The following is a 21599-nucleotide window of genomic DNA, read 5'->3' as shown; positions in this document are numbered from 1 at the left end:
GACGGATCAGTTGTTAAGAATAAAATACACAGACATATATTTTACTTTTGATTATGTTTCCATACACACTTGTTGATATAGCATAGCTTAGAAATAAGATTTCGTTTAACTCTCACTGGTTGGTTACAAAAGTATTCTGGACACATGCTTTTATATAACAATTTCCCTTTCACGCCGCGGAGAAAGCACGCAAATTACATAAAACATTTGGCTCTCAAACAAAAGAATCTTCAATTCGAATTGATGAACAAAATATTCGAAGAAAAGAAACCGCAAATATGGCAAATGCTAATGGTTTTACATCGCTGTGTTTCGCTTTGCCGGTGGAAGAGTTAATTTAGCATTTTGCGCTGCCATTTTAAAAGTATTGCACATTTGGCTAAGATCTGAAACAAATAATACTTTCACTCTTTCGGAGATTCTTTTGTTGGCCTTCGATAGGATTTCGTTGGAGTTTATTGTTCGTTGATTGCGTTGTTTGTTGTTTGTGGTCTCTACTTTTCGTTTGTTTTGTTCGCCTAATCTAGCTCTAGAATAACTTATGCCTATGGTAATGTGTATATGAATATGCAAATATGATATAGTCTCGACTTTGTACAACGATTTCTCTCATCTCTGATCTCATATGTGCCTTCTTATTAAGTGTATTATACATGACGATATGTTATTTACAGCCACGGTTGCCGTCAAAGAGATATATATTTAAAAACACGGTTTACCCCATCTGTATATATGTACATTTTTAAAAAGTGTTCTGATGAACTAATCTTAAGTAGTTAATGGAACAACCTTAGTTGGCAACCGTGCTAAAAACACCCTTCTTAAACCTCATTCCATAGCTACACGCTGTATAGCCTTCCGTTGCTGCTGTGCTGGGAGTTGGAATGGCGGGGCTTGCCCAGTCCAAAGAAGTTCCACACCCTCCTCAGGCAGCCGGGCTTCTTCTCCGGCAGCATCAGACTCTGCTCCTCCAGGATCGTGTCCAGGATGTAGTAGCTGCTCAGGTTGAAGGGCGGGGGCGGCAGCACAGGGGGTGGTCAGGAAATCGTGCAGTTCTTGCTCTCGTGCATGATCGCCGGTGCCCCGCCCACGGATGCATTGCCTCCCCCTGGAGCCAGGGACGAGTCCTGGGCCATCTTCTTCTTGCGCTCGTAGGCCAGCGCATCATTGGGCACATAGGCCACTCTCACTCCGCCGTAGTGCTTCCGCGCAGGCAGGCGGTACACGTAGTCGTCCATGTCGCTCGAGGAGCTGGAGGAGCAGGTGGAGCAGATGCTGGCCACGTCGCAGTTGTCCAGGTTGTTCAGCAGATTGAGGGGCGTCGTTCCCACCTGCGTTTGTGCGTTATGCAGGCGGAGGTTTGTCTGGTTGATCTGCATCTCCGAGGAGCTGCGCGACTGGTTGCGACGCCTCCTGCGCCGCCGGGCATTGGAGTTATCCGTGTAGCTCTTGGAGCGCGACATAGTATCCTGAACGCTGTGAAAGCGCACCTCCTTCAGCGGTCGGTTGTCCAGCTGCTCGTCATCCAAATCCTGTTCGGCCGGGTGCTCCTGGTTGCGATTGTTAGCGAAGAGCTGCTCGTAGCCATCGTGGGGCAGCTCCCGCACTGGCTCGTTGTCCAGCTCCAGCTCGTTGGCCAGTTCCTGGGTGCTCTGCGTCAGATCAGAGTTGCTGGGAGAGTTCAGGTTGATCTTGTCGATGCTCTGGTAACTGTGCGAGTCGTCTGCTTTAGAAAGCAGCATGTCCGGCATGGAGTTGGTCAGGGTCTGGGTGTCCCCGAAGATGGACTTGTCGCCGGCACAAATGTTGTCCAGGCTGATCCCCAGCTCGGTTAGGTCGATGGGCGGTGGATGGGCTGGGCGTGGCATGCCCGGTACCCCTCCTCCAAGCAGTAAATCCGCCACTCCCGCGGCCTCCATGCGCTGCCTCTCCTGCCGCTCAAGAAGATCTCCGGCACTGCCTGTAGCCTTCGGGTGACCGTGGTGTGCCTTCCGTCCCGGGTCCCGCTCCCGGTCTCCACCTCTACGCGGCGATCTTGCTATTTGGCTGGAGGTTGAAGCACGGTGAGTGGGCCTTAGCTGGGGACCCGAACTCGTGTCGGACGGCGTGGGCGGCTCACCCTTGCTGCAGGCGATCGAGCAGTAGATGGTGCCCCTCCTGGGCAGGAAGGGCCTTCCTAGCAGCGAGCACCGGCAGGTGCAGCAGCTGAAGCACTGGTCCGTCGCATGCCAGTGCTGCCCGTCGTGGCTCATCTGGCCCTGGTCCACGCCGATCACCTCCCCGCAGTAGTCGCAGTACTCGGCGAACATCGTGTCGAAGCAGGCCAGACAGTACGGCTTGCCCTCCCGCATGATGTACCGCTGACCGCCCAGCTGGTGCTCGCACTCCTGGCAGGCGAAGTGTTTCATGTGCCACGTCCTGCCCTCCGCCTCCGTGCACTCGTCCGAGAAGATGATCTGTAATGGGTGGAAAGGAAGCGAATAGTATCTTGTTAGAGAAGAGGAAGAGGAAGGACACTGGATGGCCTGGAGTGCATGACCAATGATAATGAATAAAGGTCATAGCACGGAAACTGCTTTAATTTCTCTTCTACAGAAGTAAAACGTTTTCCTATTTTCCTAAGACTTCCTATAGTTCAAGAGTTACCACATTCCCTTACCGACTTCTCCCAGAAATTTTACAAGCACTTACCTCATCGCAGGCGGAGCAGCGTGGCTTCTGGGTTTCGGCGTGGTGCCGACCGCAGTAGAGGTTCCCGTCGCGCTGGAAGTAGATGAGGTCCACCAGGAGCTCCTTGCAGACGCTGCACACAAAGCAGCCCGGATGCCAGCACAACTGGGCGCCCAGGCGCTGGGCGAAAACCACGATGTCACCGCCGGACAAAGGCTCCTCGCACTGAAAGGAGAGAGCAGGGAGGCAGAAAAGCAGGAGTGAGTTAGGTAAATCGTACGAATGGGAGGAATATGCTCAAGTTCTTCGAGCGATAAAAATCTGCAGCGTCTGGTTGCTGCTGGGGCAGAAATATTTAAGCGACTATAAATGCTAAATAACGGTAATAAAACGCTTAAGCTCAACGCCCCACAACTGGGAAAACCGACCAGGAAAAGCCGCCAGCAAGAAAAAGTCCTGGCGCCGTGTCCTGCTCTGCGGCTCCCCTCGAGTTTTCCAAAGCGGAAATCATGCAAAAATAGCTGCCGGCCATGTGTCCGTGTCAGCCCGGTGTGCTCCTCCACCTTCCGCCCACCAACCCAGAAGCGCTCCTCTGTGGATAAGGAAGCGCTTTAAGTGGAGCTGGCTGCTGGGAAATTTCTGAAAACTAAATGCTGAAAACTGGGAAATGCGGGCAGGAAGTGCCGCTTTTAATGACTCCTGGCAAGACTCGTTAAGTTTAAACGCGCTCGCATAATGAACTCGTTTCGCCCAAAAGGGTTCGCAACCACAGGCCAATGCCTGGTGACGTTTTTACGTCCCTAAATTAAGGATCTAATTGAGTTCGCTCAGAGGTCAGACTGTCGAGCAGGATAGTTCCACGCTAAATGCTCTGCTATCAGGAAATGGGGATACTTTAGCTACACAGCTGAGAATCAAGAAAGCACACTTTAAATATGTCACCTCAGTCTACCAAGAAAACCTTTGGCTTATGTGTAACCTATTAGATTGGGTAGAACCTTGTCGCAACTGTAATGCAATGCACTACTTATATAGCGTAGTTCTTAAAGTGCTTAATATATTGTTTCTACGCTCATACACTGAAGTGTAGTGAAACTACACTTCTATATATTCTAATTTCACACAGAACTCTTATTCGTTTACTCTATTTCGATGGCTTTCCACACCTGTCTGCAGATCTTGGCTGCTCCGGCATAAAGCAATTAGCCCGCCCGCCTTAATATATGCACAATCAACCAAGAGGGCGACACATGCAGTTCCTCCGAGCCAACGGCAAGCCCAAGTTCCCTGCCAATTTGCACCCTCATTTCAGACTCTGCTCGAGATTGCTCCACTGCGTCTCCGTTTTCGGTTTTGGCGGTTTCTGGCGCAGGCAAATTACGCGACGCCACCACAGAGCCACCGCAAAGGATTCAGGATCCTGGGTCCCAATGCCAATGCCATTGCCGTCGCTGTTGCCATTCAGCCATCATCCTGGAACAGGAGCTGCTTAACTTTCCAGGCTATTAAACCTCGGCGCGGGCGATGCTCCCGCTCCGTGGGATGCGTCCCGTCCTGGACCCACTTGCTCCACCGCGTTGCCGCAATCAGCATTTACTTTTGCAAGCCATTAAGCATTGACAGGCGAATACCCGTGGTCCCGACTGCGCGGGGTTGATAATTTCCCGGGGCGTAAGTGGCGCCCTCTATGCGTCGTTAATTGTTTGGCAACTCCAAAAATTTATCGCCTCGGGCCACGAAAATCATAAAAACCTCGGAGCTGCGCAGGGCGCACTTTAATTAGGCAGTTCCTCCTCCATTCCCCTTCCCTTTTCCCTGGCTAATGACGCGTTGAGGGCGGAATAGACTTGTCCTTGCACTCTGGCATGGCTAACCCCAGAAACTCTGCAAAAAACTTTTCCCGCAGGAAGCTCTTTAAGTAGTTTCTGCGGTGGGCACAAAGTGCTAAAGTTTCCATGGATGGACCCCAAATCCTACCAACCCGCCCCCGCCATTGATTAGTTTGTCTGTGAAATCTGTGCACTTAAAATGACATTTTTCATTGGACTGCCAGCCCGGCTAAATGTCATGTAAATAACAGCAATCGCTGCTCATTTATCTTATCAATCCAATTAATCCCAGTTGGCTGTTGGCTGCCGCTTGTTTGCAGGCACTCTGCGCCAGACAATTATGCTATTGACAAATTGTTGCCGGCGGAGCCATCGCAGCACCTAGCTGAACCCGGATGACCCGGGGGGCCAGCAGTGTCCTTGCTAACCCATTTCGTGTCCTGACTAATCCCACTCGGAGCGACAAACTTCGCTGGCAGACAGCCGGCAAGACAGCCAGTATCCTGCGCCAATCCCGCTCCATTCCCAACCCCAATCTCCCCCAAGAAGCAACTCAAATTATTAATGACGCTCGTTATCAAGCCCTTTTCAGTACATAAACTTTTCGCTTAACAGCCACTGCGCTTTACCTTCGTTTGCTGGTTGTCCTTATTGTTCTGCTCCTGCTACCTAGTTGCACTGAACAAAAATCAGCAGTACTTTTACACAAACTATAAGCAAACAAGAGGGAAAATAAGCGAAAGAGCACCCATTACTCACAGTAAATTAATTTAATTTAATTGATTAAAATTTGAAGCAAGTTTTTCTCTGTACCCTGAAATATATAAATATATTTCTTGCTGCAAAGTGCCGAGTCTGAGATGGCTTTTCTTGTAATTATTTCATTGTTGCCAGGACGACCTTTAGTGTCACATCCTTGTCAAAACTTCAGCTTCCGCTCGTTGCTGTTCGTGCGGAAAATCTGTCAAGAAGAGAGCCCCTCTTCCGCCCGCCGCTCGATTCCATTATTTTTGGGCAAAATCATTGCCAGTTGGATGTGACACACGTTTGCGGCCCACGTTGCTACTCATTCACGCCTGACTGACTGACTGCGAAAGCTTCCTCCCCCTGTGAAGTCCGGGATTCAGGATTCGGGATTCAGGATCATTGAACGTTTTCATAAATTTTCCCTCATAATTTCCCCATGCTTTCCACGCCATTCGACTGGGTGGGTGACTCCGGGCTGAGGCCTTTGTTCGCATTTTAACGTCCGTTTAGCAAGTCAGTTATGGTCTGTGAATTTTAAGCACTTTTTCCGACTGCGGGTAGCTCCGATTTTCTAATCCCTTTAAAGTTTATCAGATTCCACATGGCAACGAAGTGGAAAGTTTGCCGAAAACGCCCACACAGTTCCATTGATTTTTCTTTTCTTTACATGTTCATTGATAGCAATGAGTTTCCATTTTTAAATTGGGAAAAATATTCTCGGTGGCTCATGCAGATTCTTCATTCTCCAAAGTAGCGATATGCAGCCAGTTTAAATCTTTCAAAGTAATCTTATGTATCTAATGTATGAGTTGGCCAAACTTTCGGGCACTCTTTGCCAAGTTCACACTGATTATTCGGGACTCTAATGAACTCCGAGCTCTGGGAAGTCCAAGTTGAGCCACAGTCATAATAAACCCAAGTCGTCTGCCAATTTGGACATGCCACATGAAATCAGACACACGCACAGGACTCCGGGCTAGTCCCTATTCCGGCATGGTTCCCGTTTGGCGGGGCACGTAGCAGACGGATTCAAGGAGCAGACCGACGGATCGAGGTTCCCGAACGGCCGGAGAGGATCCGACCAGCTCCCAGACACGCAGCATGCGGCACAAAGTTTTTAATAAGTTTTACGAGTGGCGAATGTGAGCACAATAAAATCGAGCTGCCAACTATCAGCCGGCAAAGTGCGGAGCTGACGATGACCAAGTGCACATCGCAATGCCAGCTCCAACTGGGTGCCAGTGGAGTGGAGTGGAGTGGCGGAGGTCCTCCGACTGTCAGCTCATAACAATGCAAATTTCCCAGACCGGGCCAGACTGTGAAAGGACGCAGGAGGCACTGTGGGTGCCACCTCTGCCACTATTTCATGCCACTGCCATTGTGCTTTAATGCCATTTCATTGCGTCTTTGGCCAACCGGCAGCTCCATTCGCTTTCCGCGCGAGGAAAACTGTGGAAAAGGGGAAAGCTGCGACTCTCTTAGCCTTTATGTTGTCAGAGCCAAGTCAGTGCAATTGTTTTTGCAACAACGTTTTTCATTTTCCACTCGCCCTCCGCCAGCTGAAAGTGTACTTAATGAAATCTTTTTGTCATCTTTTACTTCGAGACGTTTGAAAGTTGGCAACACCGGTCGCCCCGCAGCCCGCATCCCGCATCCAGCACCCTCTGATCCCATTGTTTTTCCGGGCCATTGTCAATTTTTTCCCCTGTTTGCGACCGGGCCAAGAAGGAATCCCTGGCGCAAAACTTCGCCCGGCCAGGCACAAATGAAATCGAAACGACTCTTCATCTTCATAATAAAATGCAAATTTCTGCAACAATTATGTGCGCGGGAGGGGAGCGGCAAACAGGGGGGATAAAAGGCAGTAAAAATTGTTTCCAAACTTACCCCCTTGCAGGGCCGCTCGTCGGACAGCAGACGGACCGCCCCGCGGCCGAGGGCCTCCCGCTTCCTTTGGGCCGAGAAGATGCGCAGCTCCTTGCGCTCCTCGTCGCTCAGCGAGTGGCAGTAGCGCACCTGCAACAGACACGTAGACATAGACGAAAAAAGTTAGGAAAAGGAGGAAAGTCAGCTTCTGTGTTCCTGAATTTTAATTAAGGCAACTCAAAAGGCAGTGGCAAGTTTTTTAATCTCGCCGTGCCTTTTGAAGGTAGCCCTTTCTTTATACTTGGCACTCAATGCCCGCAACGGGCTAATTATAAATTTTGTCACAACGAGTTGCTATTTCAAAAAACACTTTTTGGGAATAAAGTTTATAGGAGGCTCACTTGGGTTTTTAACTCAATTTTACTACTCATCTTATAAGAATATTTTCCTTATAGGATATACCAAAGAGAAGTTTATATTACTTAATTATTTGTAATGTCTGGAAGCAATGAAGAAATTAATATATATTTAATACTCTAAATAAAAGCGTTGTTAGTTAATCAAAAGTGGACAGAGTGGTATTAGTTCCCTTACAACTTAAGTTCCGTTTCAACTAATTTTTAAGTGGCCAGTGCCTGCCATTGTGTTCATTTTCATTCTTTTTGGCCTGGCCAGAAGCAATGCTCTTCTCTTGGCCCCTTTGGCCAATACTCACTTCGTTATCTTGCGGCGGCAGCTGGTGCAGCAACTGCTTGACACGATACTTTTCGCCGGGACTGTTGACGTAGGGCACTTTGTCGTCTGGCAGTTGACTGAAGTACAAGCGGACCTGGAAAGTGGAAGTGGAAGTCGGAAAGTTGGATTAGCTTCCGATTAAACTCAAGCTAACTGCTATGGGATGTATTAAATTTGGAGAAAGAAATAAGGAGGCAACCAAAAACGCGTTTTTAAACGAACTCACGCCCACAAATTCGTGCAGGTGGAAAGTGTCGCAATGCTCATGGGAAAAATGAATCGAGGAAAAGGAAAATTGCGGGCCGACTTCGGCTTTTCCCAGGAGCTTTTATGTAAGCCTCCGCCCCGAAAAAATATCGACTGGCATTTCAAGCTCTAATTGCCACCGAATGTATCGGCGGTAATTACAAAACGCTTTCGCTTTCCACCAGATACAAATACCGATCGCGATTCGGGAGCGATAATTTTTCGGATTTTCCAGCGTGAAATTAAAGCGGTGTCCAACCGATTTCCTTAAGCGCTCAAGTGGCCAACGACCAGACTTGAACTGGATTTGGTTTTGGCCGGGGAATGCGATTGGGAGAGCGTGGAAAATCGATGGCAAGCAAAAGCTGGCAGCGGGTGGCCTGCGGCCCCAAAAGGCAACCACCTCGCCCCACATCTCCCGAGATTTCACTTAATTTGTTGCGACAAATCGGAACACATGTATGCTCGTCATCATTATGCTGAAGATACTGGGCTTGTTTCGGTTCAAACACTCAAAGAAATACTTTGTGTTCTTTACTTTAATATATAAAGAAACGAATATGAAAACGAGGATGAACAATAACTTGTTTGTGAGTCTGTTCTTTGTTCATAAACTGGGTTTGCCACCCATCTTTCTTGCAGTGTGTCTTACCTGATCGGGCCGCAGACCCGGCGGCACCCAAGTGTACTCCTCGAGGGCACAGCCGCTGTCGTCGTCCGACTGCGAGTTCCGCTGGAAGTCCAGCTGCTGGTGGTGGCTGTGGTGGAAGCCATGACCCGCGACCGCCGCCGCCGACTTGTAGCTGGCGGTGCGGAGCGGGGAGGCCACCGAGTTCAGCGGCAGGTGGCTGGGCGGCTGGCAGTGGCGGCGCTGCAGCGGGGACACAAAGCGCCCCGCGGATTCCGGAGCTCCGCCGCTGCCCCCACTGACCGCACTGCCCCCGCTGCCGCTGGAGGCGGCCGAGGGCACGTCCAGGTGGGCGGTGGATGCCACCTGGCTGATCGCCGATTCGGGGCGTTGCGAGTGGGAGGCGAAGGTCAGGCCCGTGCCGCCCGCCTCAATCTGCAGCAGCTCGCTCTCGGTTTGCGTGTAGTAGCTGCTGCTGGGCGGATGGGGATGCTGCTGCTGCTGCGGGGCCTGCTGCATGTTGCCGGTGGAGCGGGGTGCGGGCGTGGGCTTGAATTTTCCGATTACTTGGCTGGACTGGGTGCTGCAAGAGATACAAATCGAAAGGGAAAGCATTATAAGGTGGCCAGATTACGAAACAATCATTGGATATGGTTTCTAGTTTTCCGAGGTGCTTAAATGTAGTCAAAAGAAAGCGAGACTGAACTATAAAGTTAATACTGCATGAATTTCGAAAAGCTTGGACTTGGACCTGGTGGGAATACAATTGTATAGACTTTGTTTTATGGTGGTTACTTTATCTATTGACAACATGATTGAATGTACTATATAGCTATGTTTGAATGGCGTGATCTCAAATCTAGTAAGTTATAATGAGCTGCTTGGATTTAGCAACACAATTTATATCTCCTTCCATAGAACATCATTTATGGAATGCCATTCTGTCTATTATGCCGCTAAATCATTTCGGACTCCATCTGCCCGACTCATTTGCAATTAGACGGCTGGACTAGCGGAATACGTATTAGTTTTGAGAGCCCGTAGGTATTTCGAATGACTTTTGAGTGCAATTACGGCGCAGCTGCATGCGTGCAGTTGTCCAATCAGATCTGATGAAACCCCGAGTCCGATTTGCAGTCATAAGGTTGGCTGCCACTCGCTTGACCGCTGCCCACAGTGGAATCTTCTCCGCGTCGCTTTCTGCGGTACTTTCACTCGGTTTGTGGCACGTCGCGCGATTATGCAGCCAAGCAGAGACGGCCGAAAGATTCCTGGTCATGTTTCGGCCTTCGTACCTCATGTGTTTATGTGGCAATTAAAGTCATTTGTTAGGCTCAGAGTGTTGTGTGAAATATTAAACGTTTCATTCACAAACGCCCAGCATATCGAATTGCACAACATTCAGAGCATGAATAACAACCAAACTTCCACTCTTTTATTTACTAATCAACGTGAGAAGAAGCCCCTACCAATTTGCCATTCCACCGAAAGATACCCGCTGGCTTATGCAAATCGAAGACATCTCATCACAATCGGAGTTTAGCCTTCTGCTAATGAAGCTAAGCCCACAGAAAGTGAATGGCTCATTCCGGGTGGAGAGCCATTGGTGTGGCATGAAGGTACATTAGCTACTCTCCCTGTGTGCATTAGTACCACATGGATGACCAGGAGCCATTAGCACCTCCATACGGTGGCTTTTAGTTCGGCGTGGAGAAAGTTTACGGCCAGTCATCTCTTTCTTTGTGGCTGCCAATGCAAATTTCATTTGCTGCGCGGGTAGGCTCGGTGCCAAAAGTTGATCGATCACAGGGTACTTTCTAAACCAAAACCAACTGCCACTGGCCAGGGCGTAATCTGTCACCCGATGAATTGGTAACTGTCCGACTGGCGATTGACTTTGATAGCGGAAAACAGCAACCAAGTGGCCAAGCGCCGGGCCAAAAAGAGCCACGCCAGATGAGATCTGATCAATTCAATTCAAATCGCAGTTCCAGCTGCCGAATATGGAATATGGCCAACAGTTGTTGTTTGGCTGCCACTACTTTGCGGCCTAGACGCGTTCCGGATTTCGGTTTTCTCTTTTCGGCCAGAGAAACCTGTTGACTGTTTTCCACACGGGTGCATGCGATTTCTGCACTAAACGCCACTTCGCGAGGCGCAAAGTACGAGAAATACGCAAAAATGCCGCATGGCCAACTACGGATGGCGGCCTGGACATATACATAAATTTGGGTTAAGAAGATTTTCAGTTTATTTGGTTTGATGTCTGTCATTTCCTTGATGGCCTGTCGCAATTGCGCACGTCTGAGGATAATTAAAAGTAAATTGTTTGGCACTCCAGTCGCACGAAAATGGCCAGAGAAATATAGCCCAGACGTTCCACAACCGGCAATCCGGTCTTTTCGCTTGGCCAACACCGAGTGGTCGGCATCATTTTCGGTATTTTGAAGACACTTTTGGGAATTATATGCGATTATACGAGCTGGCAGCTTGAGTGCAGAAAAGTGCACTGAATGTGAGCACAGGTGTGTTGGATAAATGGGCGGTAATTATGAAAATTACCTTTGTTTAAGTAACTTCAAAGATATGTATGACTGGAACTAAAGTGTATCTGTTCGTTTCATAAGAAGCCTTGATGAGAATAGTTAACACCAAATTGAATTTGGCTTTTGGATCTTCTCTCCTGGTTATTAAGTCTTCTTTCCCATAACTCATAACATCTCACACTATCTAAAACCATTAAAAATGCCGAGCTCCTTCCTCCACGTCGATTTCCCCATCTTACGGAGATCAGCTGCGATCTGATCTAATCCAATTCAATCCTATTCGCCGCTTATTAACGGACTTTTCAGCAATTTCAGCACGTTTTCTGTTGCACAAATGCCAAATCCCAGCCGTAATAATATCTCAATTATGTGCAACACCACAATATCGATGGCATTTCTATTCGTTACGCCGATTGCAGCAGTCGCAGTGTTTCCACGATTTCATTAAATTTTAGACACGCAGTTTCCCCAGAAAAATCCGCAGCAGGAACACGTAACTGGTTCAAAATCATTTGGACCCCCCGCTCCACTCAGATCCCCAGATCCCAGAAACCCGTTTCAGCCAATGGAGCTCCTATTCTGGGAAACGCTAAATGCACTACGACACAGAACGGTTGCAATTGAGGCAGCAGCGCCAGGAATCGAAATTAATACGTAACATGCAATTCTTAATAATTGAAAAGAGTCGAGGCAGGCAATCCGCATTGAATTACTTTCACAATTGGCCGAAAGATAAACGCCGTCTCGGCCGGGTTAAGCCGTGCATTAGGCCTAGTAATGCTTGATTATCCATGGCCAGCACACGATCTCCGATTTCGGATCACCGATCTGCAATCACCGATCGAGCATCCCATTTATATCTGGCTCGAGGGGGCGTGGCAGTGCGGGCCCGTTCAGGGCAGTTCGGATCAGGGTAGGGCCCATTACGAAATCTCGTTCATTGGCCCTCCCAACTCGTGACCTTGTTGCGTTGCGTGTTCCATTGTCTGGCCCAAACGACTCCCAAACGACTCGGAATGCCGCAATTTATTCCCCTATGCAGCCGAGTTTCGGGTTAAACTGCCGCGTTTGACTGCCTTTACGTCACACGCATACCCATAGCCCCAGCTCCAGCCGAATCCATCGGATGCGAAAGCGGGCCGTAAACCAAACAAAAAGTCCGTACATGCAATCGCGTCATATGCTGCACGTGTTGCTGTCGCTCAGCATTTTTATGCATTTCGACTTGTTTTCCCTCAGCTTCTTCGCTTTCTTTATGGCTTTTTGTCCGAGCATGAGCACATTCTGTGTGCCTGTCTGCGGCTCGAACCTCACCTGGAGTCACCTGGAATCGGGACCTGGCCGGGGATAACAGTGGCTCTGGGATTGGGTCTATGCTGGGTTTGGGGGCCAGTCGGGCCCGTTGCACAAGTTCCTCGAATCCAAGTGTGTGTGTGTGTGTGCTGCAACGCCTATTTAAGTACCGCCTGGTGATTTAGTGCAGCGTTACCGTTAGACGGTACACGTTATTCGCCACTCCAGAACCCAGGCCAGTGATAAGCCATAAGCAATGAGCTAGCTGCCTGCATCGCATCAGGCAGAGGCGTAGGCGCCAGATACTTTCGGGGGCTTTCAGAAATAAGGCAATGAAATGAGATATTTTCTAGGTTAAAAGCATGTTAATGGGATGGTCGTACCAAGGGATTATTGAGGAAAAACAAAAGATTTCACTAGATGGTCATGTAGTGGAATCCTTAGCCTCCGAATCCCCTTTTCGCGGATGCCACTCCCTGATATAGATGACCAAGTCAAACAAGAGCATCGTAGTCAACAGCTCGGCATCTGGATCTACGTTTTCAGCAGCGGCTAAGATGCATAATTAATCGGAGGGGCCAAAGGAAGAAGCGGCGGGCAAATGCACTTGGCCAGCCCACACTCGCAGTTGCGATTTTGGAGCAAGTTGCTGATGCTGTTGCCGCTAATGTCGCGGCATTGCATGTTGCATGTTGCTGGTTGCATGCTGCATGCGGCAAGCGGCATGTGGGGCGAAACCCAACTCCACTCAAGTCGGGTTTGAGTCGAGTTTGAGCCGATTCTCGTTCGTCATTAACAGCTTTTGCTTAATTTTATGCAGCTTCCCCCTTCACCATCGTGCCACCAGTTCGAACGTCCCTCTTGCCACGCTGTCAACAACATTGGACACGTTTCAGCGATTTCCATGTTGCATGGCTCGCTCTAATTTATGCAAAATGTTGTTCTTCTTCTGTAATTCGCCTCGTGTATTCGTTCGCTACTTGTTCGCTCTTTTTGAGGCGTCTGCTCGGAGGTATTTTTCGTTTTTAGCGAACTTCGATACTTATGGCCGATAGTTGGCTGCTGGCTCCATTAGGCTGCCAAGTTGATGGCCAAGTTTTTGTGTGGCTTAGTTTGCCGCCTTATTGATTTCCCTGGCAAAATGCTACTCGGTTGCCGCCGGACTTTCATGGGTTTTTAATTCAGCCTTCGAGCCGAAGAAGCTTCATATGGGTCCGATTGTTGACGGATTGTACGAGCCGGGTTCCGTTGTTCTGAACTCGTTCCCAGCATACAATTGAACCATTTAGTTAGCTGTGAATTCCTGGCCCAAAGATTACTCGCCAATGATACGCGGCTCCCACAGGTCTTAGACATAAATTAAATATCTCCTCTAATTTGATGTACTCCGCTTAATGATGATGATGATGATTGGAGCCGGTGATAAATGTAATTGCTTTCTTGGCAACAATCTCTCCGTGTCTCTCCCATCAAATTAAGGCACATCAAAGCAGAGATTACATTTGGGAATCGGAGAAGGCACAAAAAAGTGCTCACAATAAGTTGATTAAATTAAAGTGCGTTAAAATCCTACGAAATAATTGACGCGACCCAAGTCTCTTTCCGAAGAAGCCCAGTGAAATTGGAGGAGCTCAAAGAAGTCAGAACAAAGACAAAGGCAGAACAGCCCAAAAACGATAAAAGAAAACAGAGTACAATTTATTGTCTGTGTTCTGTATGACAGCCGAGCAAATCCAACCGAGCGTGAAACGCGAGCAGAGTTCCAAAAGATGGATGAATGGCTGAATGGATGGCCGGCCAACAGGTGGGCAGAGTTCTGGCCTGAAGCACTGGCCTCACCTGTTGGAACGTGGGAATCTAGTTTCGGCAGCGACAATCCCGGGATGGCCAAAAGCAATTACCGAAAATAATGCAACAGTCCAAACACTCCCTCGGGCGGAATTGATGTCTTTCCTGCGGTTGCAATGCACTCCGCTCACCCGAGTCACCTCGCAGCAGTCCCCTCAGTTCCCTGGTTCCCCTGATATTCAGCTGGCCGTGACCGCGGTGGCGGAGCAAGTGCAGCCGTCTATGACCGCTCTGGTTCGACTCTCTGCTCCGATGGTCAGCAAAAAGGCCCAAAGGATGTTTGGTCCCATAATTAATGATGGCATACACAACAGGCTCAAAACGTTGAACTGTTTTCTCACGCACTACGAATTTTCAATTTCCAATTTCCAATTGGAGTCCCATCGGGGCGTAAACGGATTATCTTTGCATGCGTTTGATCAGCCGCCGAGACTTCCTTCATGAAACAAGCGGACTTACGGACAAGCGGACTTGCGGACAAGCGGACTTACGGACAGGGGGACTTGCGGACAAGCGGACAAACATGGCTAACTGTAACTGTAATGGCAATCGCCATACCAATGTCAAAATCGTGTAGGTCCCTCCGCTCAGAACATGACAACTGACAAAAGCAACAAGCGTCTGACAGACAGGCGACAGGGAGGGAGACGGCGATATGTTGGGGGACAGGGACGGAAACTGAGCAAACAAACATCGGAATCAGCATCTGCATCAGCAGGCAACAACAACATTTCAATTAACAAAGCAGCAGGAGCAGCAAGGGGGGCGGGTAGGGGATGGACGGCTGGGAAAGTCTTCTTCTAATCGCCGCCTGTCAAAATAAAGTTGTGTGGTGCATCACAGGCGAACCTCCTTAGGCCCCAAAGACAGCATACACATCATACACTGATGTTTATACAATCTTGTAAAACTTTCGAGCTTCAACATAGTTTTAGGACAATGTTATAAAATGGCTTAATAACCTACTATCGAATTGAGAGGTTTGTAATCTTCCCCATTTATTTGAAGTGCTCTAAAGTTTCTCTCAGTGCACTGTCAAGTCGCCAGCGTTTTCTAGGCGCATTCATGTGTATCTGCTAAAATGCGCAATTAAGTCATCAAATGTTTGGCCTGAGTGTCGTCCAAGCGACTTGACACTGCCACAAGCACACAGCCGTCCGAGACGAAGACCAAGACCAAGTTCGCATTAGACTAATGCATTTGGGTGCAACCAGGAAGCCACCAGCCAGTCCGGTCCGCATTCTGGTCTTGTTCTGCTCTGCCGCAGAGAGGGAAACTGGCCAAGTGCGAAAGCCCCACTGCCGACTTTTACTGCCCCGGCCTCTGCTAATGAAGCCTGAATGGCCGAGGCCGCGAACAGGATCTTGTTAGAGCGGGCAGAGATGCTCAGATCCGCAGATCCGTTAGGAGCTGGGTCCAATTTATCAGTTGCCATTTGCAGGGCCAGCCACAGCCATGGCCAAGAGCCCAGCGGCGTCTCATTAACGCTTCCAGTCGCGTAGGCGGCGCGACATATGCGGATTCGTTGAAACGGCCGCGGATTGATGCTGACGATTGTGTTCGAGTTGACCCAACTCACGTCCTATCTCGTTACACTGGGAAAAACGACATAGACTGGCCAGTGATTATTCAACAACAAGCTTCTCCCCTAATCCCATGACGGGCACCTTAGATCAGATTCTTTATAATGGTATGCAGTTTTAATGGTCCAGCCTTGTAATGACTTAGCTCTAAATTATTCATTTTTCCTCGTGTAGAGTAATCCGTAGGTGGATGTACCAACCAGGCTGACAACACGTGTTTTTTTAGCTAAATTGCTATCTGGAATCGGAGGAGTCGAAATGCATCCATCTGCGAGCCGGCTTTCTCCGCAAAGTGCCGCGCAGATGGGGGGCGAAATTAATTTGCGGAAATCTCGACGCTCGAGTGGCTAAAATATTTCAAGCAAATCACGATTATCAACTTGAATTCCAGCTTCAGATCTGTGCGGGCGATCGCCGATCGGCGGTTCGGCCAGACACTTTCACAAGCTTTTCGGCCAAGTGACATCTGTGCCAGTTTGCTACTTGGCTCGATTTGCATTTGGTTCTCATTAGGCGGCCACCGCCGACTGATTGATGGCAATTTCTAAAGTTTGTATTTTTAGAGCTCCCCTGGAAATCAATGCGGTGTGTGGGCGACTGGAGATCTCGGCAATGCCATTTGGTAATTGTCCAGGTCCCAGACCCAAGTTGCCACAATTTGGCAACGATTTGTAAAGGGGCATGACGGCACAAAACGGGCTTCAGGTTCGCTTCCCACCTGTATTTGGCCAACAAAGCGATGGCCATTAAATTAATTACACGGCCTGTGCTCTCCGCCGATTTCAATTAAACGTAAATTACGAAAATTAAACGCAACAATGCGGCAAACTGGTTATCGAAGTACCCGACTCCCGATCGTGGCTAGAACACTTTACTTGGCTCACACACGCTCCCAACCAGCAACCTCTGACTTATGGCCACTAAATTGACTCCATCCTGATACGGAGCTCCTCGGATGTGTGCATATGTGGGCATCCGAGGAGAAAAGATAATCATAATCGGGCGGCAGAACAGGAAATATAATGAGCCTGCAAAGAAACGCCCTTCAATTTGGCCAGCACCGCCCTTTCCCCTTTCCCCTTTTGGCCCTCGGCTTGTTTGGCTAATTTTATTTTGCGGTTTTCGATTTTGTTTCATAAACACATTTCTGCTTTGCAAAATACTTAACCCTCCATCCCTCCCCTCCTTTGAGCCACCACTTTGAGATTATAAATTGAGTTTCCCCCAACTCGAGGCGAAATCAATCAACTCTTCTGTCTTCTTCCCCATTCACTTGTAAATCTTGTGTTTTGTTAATGCGTTTTATGGATTCTCGATTAGGTGTTGAATCAATAAAACGCGAGTTCTGACTTCCCAGCCACTTTGAGACAATGATGGCTTATACAACATTTGGGCCTGGGATTGTGTCACACACTATAATAGGGGGTTGAACCTTCTGGAGAACAAGTTGTGGTTTTGATTGGCTTCGTTCGCTGACAGCCAGAGAAATTGCCCGAACGCCCAGCGAAAAAATAATTTGAAAATATGTATGTGGAAGAAAGGCAAAAGAAAATCAGATCCACTTCACTGAAGCGCGGAGCATCGAAGGGGCGTTACTTGATGTGTCCGCGAATCAGTTAAAGTCAGATTAAGCCCCCGCCCCTCGCGACCATGCCCCTTCCCTACACGATTGTCGGCCTTTTGCCATTTCAATTAAAATGCCATATATCACGGCCAAAAGGCTTTCGCTCCAACTCCATTCCATTCCACTCCAATCCACTCGCAACTACTGCGCACATCGAATGCAATTAAAATCAAATGCGTAGCTCATTTTTAAATCACAGCAAATCGTAAAGCGATAAGTCCGGAGTGAGCATCTCGGGTGGTCCATGGACGCGGACTAGCCCCTCGCTGCTGGCCAACTTCAATTAGCCAGGCTGGAAAAAGAGGGCCGCCGGCGGTCCCTACTTATTTACTTTATTGTTGAGATTCCTATGCAAAGTGTTCGGCCGGCCAGGCGCTTAATTACGCTTTAAGTAGCCGCCAGTCAATATTGGGTTTGGTTTATTTAAACTGCGAATGTAATAGCCCCGCTGATTGCGAATGGCTCGGGAGGATGTGGATTTGGATGTGGAACTGGAGGTGGATGTGCGTCTCAAATTACAAAGTTCTGTTCAAGGGAAATTGATGGCACACTCCTTCCACCAATATTTTATGGCTGCACCCAAAACGAAATCTAATTAACAGTTTGCGTAGATTTATGAACAGAAGTCCATGCAAATGAAGTCTGCATGCGGAATGCAGAGAATACAAAAGATGGCCGAGATGGCAAAGATGCCGAGGATCTGAGAGATCTGAAAGATACAGAATACCTTTGCGATGAAGGGCACTCAGTCAGGCGGCAAAGAGAACTCAATTTATGAAGTCGTCGGATGGAATTTATGAGGCTGCAGGATGCAAACATAGGGTGACGGGCGAGCGGCGGAGAAGGACCTCGGGAGGATGGGCGGCTCAGTGGACCCGAAGTTCTGCCAGCCTCGTTTAACCGCTGCTGTTGCCACTTAGCTGCATGCAATTCATTTTGCAGTTAACAAAACTCGACAGCGAGGCGAAGGAAGGAGCACGTGCTGGCCAGAAAGTTGATAAATAACTTTCCGGTGCCAGTTTTGCAAATAGTCGGGCATTAATAACACCTTCTTAGCGAGCCCACAAAGTCGCCTCCAGCTGACAGAGCCTCTTATGGCGGATTATTTGTGCCATTATTCGAGGGCGACCTGTAGGATTTGTACTCTCAGCACAATTGAAACTGATACGCGTAGCGAACAGCGGCTGTTGATCAGGTGAAAATGATAAACTTGGCTCTATTTATGAGCCGCCAAGGAGGAATGACTTATCGTTCTGGATTCCTTAAGAAGTTCTAAACAATATGAAATCTAATAAGCGGAAGAAATGGCTATGCTTACAAACATATCACGGGATTAATTCCATATTAACTTTGCAAACTTCAAATGGGCTATAAACCCAGGGCCAAAAACAACACTATTGTCCATTGGTTTATTACCTTTCAAACAATTGCAATTGTAGTCGGTAAATTCGGTAAATTGTTTGGCCTTCGTACTACTCTTTCAATAGTTGTAAAAACAAAATTGGTAGAAAGTTGCAGACCCACATTTTCAACGGCAGCCAAAAGGTATTAAATTACCCAACACGAAAGCGGCCATTTTCAATATAACGAGTATTAACTGAACAACGTAAGTCGGAAATCTATAAAGCTGTCAGTGTGCCAGCCCATTTTAATGCGATCTGCCTTGCCTATAACTTCGAACAGCCAGTTTAATTTGAAGAACCATAAAGTATGATTCCAGTGATTAGGAATAGAGTCCTCCAGAACCCAACTGCTGCTCAACTCGGAGCACGGAGCGAGGAGCACGGCTCATATGAAGCTATTAAGCAGCCATCAAATTGGACCGTAAACTCTCTACTGCGTCGCCCGTTTTATAGTCACCTAAATTGGGAAATGCAAAGCTCATCAAATGGATTTCAAATTAGTTGGCCACATTCCCGCTGCCAACTCCGCTTTCCCCCGCCCAGTTATCGCCGAGAGTTATGGCCATTAGTGATAGCCGGTGGAGACGGAGACTCACATTTTGGAAGCTGTGGCTGCCGGCGGTGGCGGCCTCTTTGAGTGGCCATCAAATCTGGCCAATTGTTCTTCAATATCGCTGAGCTGGATATCGTCGGCAATGGCCTGGTTGAAGTAGCAGTGGGCCTTCCTCCTGCTCTTGTCCACCTCGAGGAGCTGGTCCGTATCCTTGGGATTTAGCCAGACGGCGTTCCTGTTGCGGCAGCGATTCAGGTTCCTCAGGTCGCCAAAGGGGAGGATTTGCTGGCCCTGGATCCTGGCTATCTGGGAGGGCGTTAGGCTGCCGGTCAGCATGGCCACTTCCACGTCGTCGTCGGTCTCCCCGTTGCAGGAGATTCCCGAGGAGTGGAACTGCTCCTCGCTGCTCAGCTTCCTCTGCACGCAGCCGGACGATTGGGCAACGGCCATGGCCAAAGTGGGTGCAGGGGATTCGTTGGGCAGCTCCAGGGCTATTTCGTAGGGTGCCAGGGTGATAGTGGTCGCCTTTGGCTTGGTCTTGGTTCGCACTGCCGACTTGATGATGCACTTCGCAGGGGGGTTGCCCCGGTTTTTGGAGCACGTGGACTTGCCACTCTGCTTCCTGGGCGTCAGTTTGGTCACCGTCGATAGCCGGGACTGCTGTCCAGCTCCTATCTGCGGCATTTTCGGCGGCTGAACCTGCTCCTCCAGCCGCTCCCGGCTGGCCAGGCGCTCCCTTTCCGCGGACACAGCCCGGCGGCGACTTCGCCGTATGCTGGGCATGTTCCGGGGGAACAGCTTGCCCGTCTCCGCCTGGGAGCTCTTGGATAGACTGTCGCAGCTCCGGTGCCGGGTGGGACTACCGCTGCTGGCGGTGGTGGTGGAGCTGTCGCTAATCGTGGTGGCCGTGTTGGCCAGCACCGAGGAGCACTCGCTCAGGTTGACGATGTCTCGGTAGTTCCTCGACTGATCCTGCTTACCCACCTGCGGCAGCCGGATCTTCCACCAGCGCTTCTTCGAGAGCATCGCGGTGAGTGGAACGCGCGTCAATCACGGGTCGCGGGCCAATCAATCAATTGACACATTAACGAACGGGGAACACCTCAAGCAGTTGGCAGGTATGCGGCGGCCTGCAATTACCGTCGCCAGCAATTAACGGGCGATCCGCTTGCTCCAATTACGTGCACTCGCGATCGGATTGATACGTATCGGCTGGGATTCTAACTGAGAATTCCTGGTTCGCGGAAGAGCAGCACTCGCACCGCTCGCTTCGGGGCTGCTCAAACAACTGAAGATCGTAGAAAGTGGCTGTTGGCCGAAAGGCGGCTTTTGGCCAGGTTAGTGCAGGTCAAACTCACCACCAAACGATCTAGCCAACTCACCACAGCTCTCTTTCTCTCATCTATCGCGCTCGCTCGCTCTTGTGGCCAGAGCAAGTGCAGGTAAAACAGGTGGCACAGGTGAGTCGAGTGGCTTTCGGTTGAGTGCTTCTGGTTCGAGCCAGAATGTGGTCGCGTTTATTAGCCAGCTATTGAAGAGGCAGATTTCTGGTAGCTGCAACTGGTTGATGCAGCTGTCTTCGGGCCATTTGACACATTTTCAATGGTTTAGCGATTGACCCATTTCAATCACGGCCAACAAGGGAGGACTACGCTAGCGTCAGCGTCCCTTGGGCGTTGTGTTACCACATTAGCAGCGCACTCATAGGTGGTCATTAGACTGCGGGCCAGGTGAAAATGTGGTAATCGGGTAAGGCCTCTCGTGAAATCCATCCGTGTGCCCCGGGCAGATAGTCAGCCAATGGAAATGAAGACGGGCGGATGGAACGTGGACGAGGGAACAAACCAATCAGTGGAAATTAGGGTTTGTGGCTTCCAGATGCTGCACGGGACTCTCTTCGTGTGGCAGCAGCACACGGATGGGAATGGAGTCGCCACCGATTTCACATATTATTCAATTAACACGCAGCTACTGTTTCATGGCAATTGAGGCTCGCTAGAATTTACTAACCAGTGCAATTATGTCCTG

The 21599-nt window shown here is 49.2% G+C and overlaps 1 protein-coding gene across 1 annotated transcript; it reads right to left on the bottom strand.

Annotated features, from left to right (window-relative positions):
• Nucleotides 1-10: 10 nt before the first annotated feature.
• Nucleotides 11-20865, bottom strand: LOC117135816 (protein espinas). Its single transcript, XM_033296322.1, has 6 exons — nt 19615-20865; nt 8746-9304; nt 7828-7941; nt 7134-7262; nt 2692-2895; nt 11-2456 (listed from the first exon to the last, which is right to left on the bottom strand). Exons 1-6 carry the CDS (start codon nt 20595-20597, stop codon nt 1038-1040), a joined length of 3408 nt encoding a protein of 1135 aa, XP_033152213.1. The 5' UTR covers nt 20598-20865; the 3' UTR covers nt 11-1037.
• Between the last annotated feature and the right edge of the window lie 734 nt (nt 20866-21599).

This window comes from Drosophila mauritiana, chromosome 2R (assembly GCF_004382145.1).
Source record: "Drosophila mauritiana strain mau12 chromosome 2R, ASM438214v1, whole genome shotgun sequence".
Taxonomy (NCBI): Eukaryota; Metazoa; Arthropoda; class Insecta; order Diptera; family Drosophilidae; genus Drosophila; species Drosophila mauritiana.
The sequence above is the reverse complement of the archived record's forward strand: the minus strand, read 5'-3'. Positions and strand labels throughout refer to the sequence as shown.

Excerpts from the sequence above, each read along its gene's own strand:
- LOC117135816 (XM_033296322.1), bottom strand. The coding sequence starts at position 20,597 with ATGCTCTCGAAGAAGCGCTGGTGGAAGATCCGGCTGCCGCAGGTGGGT. Across the intron at positions 7,942-8,745 it reads CGGGTCTGCGGCCCGATCAG|GTCCGCTTGTACTTCAGTCA; the intron begins GTAAGACACACT and ends TCCACTTTCCAG. Across the intron at positions 2,896-7,133 it reads ACGAGCGGCCCTGCAAGGGG|TGCGAGGAGCCTTTGTCCGG; the intron begins GTAAGTTTGGAA and ends CTCTCCTTTCAG.